The 3258-nt window shown below is 45.4% G+C and overlaps 1 protein-coding gene across 1 annotated transcript; it reads right to left on the bottom strand.

Annotated features, from left to right (window-relative positions):
* Positions 1-1189: 1189 nt before the first annotated feature.
* LOC117187985 lies at positions 1190-1722 on the bottom strand. Its single transcript, XM_033391059.1, has 2 exons — positions 1592-1722; positions 1190-1521 (listed from the first exon to the last, which is right to left on the bottom strand). The coding sequence occupies exons 1-2, from the start codon at positions 1641-1643 to the stop codon at positions 1235-1237; spliced, it is 339 nt and encodes a 112-aa protein (XP_033246950.1). The 5' UTR covers positions 1644-1722; the 3' UTR covers positions 1190-1234.
* Positions 1723-3258: the final 1536 nt, after the last annotated feature.

The raw sequence follows: 3258 nt of genomic DNA, 5'->3' as shown, positions 1-3258 counted from the left end.
TATACTTTATGGCGGTTGAAAGCGTTCCCTTCTGGGTTTTACATGGGAGTACATCTACACGAATCAGATATATACTCTTTTAGTAACCACAATAAGAAGGGGAAGCTAAAGGGATTACTATTTTTTATTACTTATTTTTTCTTACCTTTTGCCCAGGGTACTTTCCTTGCCGTTTCCGCCCCTAGTTTACAATCACATTTACACCAATGAATTTTATAATTTATTCATATATTTCTTTCTGGTATCGGCTTTTTTCGCTCACGAATTTCCAGCTATTTGTTTTAAATTTTTATTATATAAATGGATTTGGAATGTGCAATTCCAATAAGAGCACATTCATTGGATTTAATATAAGGTGAGTCTCGATACTTGTTATTTTGTATTGAGCCAAATTAAGAGAGAATCATATCATACACTTGTTACACTTCATATACCATTGCCGTACTTTTGATTGACGTTGTACATTTTTATGTTTATATTTTTTACAGCCCGAACCCTGAAGCAGACTACCGACGGAGAGCTGGATGAGCAGTGTAATTGCGTAGGAGGCTTTTGTAGTGAAGGCTTCGCTCATTCCATGCTCATTTCATTTAATTTCTGTTCATATTCGCCCCCTCGCACCTAGTAAAAACGAGTCCATTTTCATTGCCGTGCACACACAATTGTGGTGCCAACCGAACAGATGTGTCTTTGGGTGCTCTCCATGGAAACGGTATCACGCGTATTTCGAGTCCCTTCCATTTTCGCACTCATTTCTGTGTCGGTATATGTGAGAGCTTTTGCATAAATATATCAGATGGATGTGAAAAGGACGGAGCCGCTGGATCATTAACAATTTTATTTTGCGTGATCTATATCGGAATACGACTAGAAAATCTTGGTAAGCTTAAAACGTGTCAAATCTGTATAGAATCCTCCGCAGACTAATTCAATCCTGACCCTGGCCAGCGAATCCCCTGTCCTGTTTACTGAGAATGCCGGATATAATAATTTAATGAACATTCAATGGGCTGCATTTATTCAAACTTTCAGAATGCGAGAAAAGGATATTGCTACAAGGATTTTCATCTGCATGGTTTACGAGTAAATCGTATATCTATAATACGAGTATATGTAGATTAGATAGATTCAATAGCATAGTATTTCTAATTTATGTTGTAATAATTATCCAATCACAGCCAGGATTAGTATTTCGCTAGATCACACATTTTTATACAAACACCAAAGTTGTATATCAGGTATAATGTATAAGGCGAAAATCAGCTTGAAGATTATTCCGTTTCATCGTATTCTGGGCCTCCATTAGTTTTGACAAGCGATGGCTAGGGTATCCCAGATTCGTGGGCAGTCCAGCTATAGTGTTCATTATCTTAACAAGTCCAGGAGTACTCGAGTATCCGCATCCCATGCCCGTCCGTGCTGCATATTCGACACAAATGCCGAACGCCAGGGCAGGCATCAATTTCAACAGCTGCTTCAGGGTAGTCGTAGTCCTCTGCGCTGGTGCAAACGAGGCGAGTGCTGAAAAATGCAAATCAAGTTTCAAATATTTGAGCAATAATATTTGTGGAATGCCACCGAAATTACTCACGCAGTCCGAGAACCCCAAACAGGAGCCCAGCGCGATGGATGGAGGGCATCATACATATTTAAAATGTCGCGTGCCGTTAACTCTGAAATGCCAAAAAGTAAAGGGGAGCGGGGAAGGAGGCAGGGGCAGGGGCAGGGGCTGGGGCACAGAGGCAACGGCCATACATTCTAATTAATAGTGAAGGAGCAGGAGAAGAGCTGAGCGGAGCGGAGCATAGCCCGTAGGAAGTGCGGCACATTTGAAAGAGGCATTAGAAGCCGTCCAGCCAGATGCTGATCCTCCGATCGGTGGTCGCGTCGCTTCGCCCCGGTCAGAGCTGTCAAATGAATGCATTATGCATATGGAATGAGGAGGATACCCTACCCATACCCCCGGGACAGTGTTCCATTTGGACCCAGTCCATGGCCCAGTCATCATCCATCGTTATCAGGGGCCGAAACGGCTACTGCTGTCCGTCGCTTGAGTGCGCCATCCTCCATCCTCCATCTGCGGCTCCTTCTGGATGGGGATGCTGATTTAACGGGCCACCGGGGCGCCGCACGACTTATCGACGACACATTGACAGGACATAATCGGCACACTTGTAAACGGCTTATCTTAATTGCTACTGACCTGCGCAACATACTGCGAGAACGAGTACGACTACGAGTATCCATGCCCGTCGACCGACCATCTCAGACGGGGTCTGGGAGTCAGGTTCTTAGAGGCAGTGGTATTTTAAATGCGTTTCTCGAGACTCGAGTGCCCTGCAAAGAGCCCTCTCGCCGTGTGTGTCATAATATTTTGCATATTTGCTCGGGTTCGGATCGTTCCCGTGTTCCCGTGTTCCTTTTTGCTGTTTTCTGCTTTCTGTTCCGTGGTCATTGCTAATTAAAGATTATTCGCTGCGCGTGTCCCCAATGCATTCCCCGGATGGCTAACCAGTTGGGTGGGATTGTGATCAGGTTAGGATATTGGCAGTGCTGTAAATGGCCATATCGTCGAGGTGGATTGCCAGTGGCTCTGCGCTGGTCGCAGCTGAGCTCAGTTCAGTTCAGCTTCGGTTTGCTTTTGTTTTATTCCGCAGAAGTGTAAATTGCGGCTCAATGTGCGAAATTATCATTACCATATCGGGTTGTCAAGAATTTTAACGGCCATTTGTGTGAGTGTAAGCCGAACCAAAGTCATGTAAGTGCTTCTCTGCAGGATTTACGCGGAATTGCAAGGCAGCTACTGGCTGACTGACGCTGACTCTATCTCTGACTCGGACTCTATCTCTGGCTCCTCCTGATGGATGGAGTTGCCACAGCAGCACACATACACGCACGCTCATACAGACACACACAGACAGTGTGTTACCCTCTAACTGACACACACAGGTGGACACCCAATATGGCTATTGAGTTATTCACTTTGACATGCCGGCAGCGACAGTGGCATTCCATTCCATTGTGAGTGGAGTGAAGTGGAGAGTGGATGATGGAGCCGAGCCCTGACTGAATGCGCTCCTGCGGATCGGGCCGAGCCACGGGGGTACTACTACGCTGGGAGCCAGCGGCTAAAACTGCAGCTGGAATGCGTATTAGCAATAACAGTGCGCATATTTCATACACGTACACCCCGTACGTGTGTCACTTTTTCATATTTTTTGGGCGTGTGGTAGATGGAAGAATTATGATATCATTGCA

The sequence above is a fragment of the Drosophila miranda genome, chromosome 3, assembly GCF_003369915.1.
Source record: "Drosophila miranda strain MSH22 chromosome 3, D.miranda_PacBio2.1, whole genome shotgun sequence".
NCBI classification, from domain to species: Eukaryota; Metazoa; Arthropoda; class Insecta; order Diptera; family Drosophilidae; genus Drosophila; species Drosophila miranda.
Note: the sequence above shows the minus strand (reverse complement) of the source record. Positions and strands in the feature narration are given on the sequence as shown.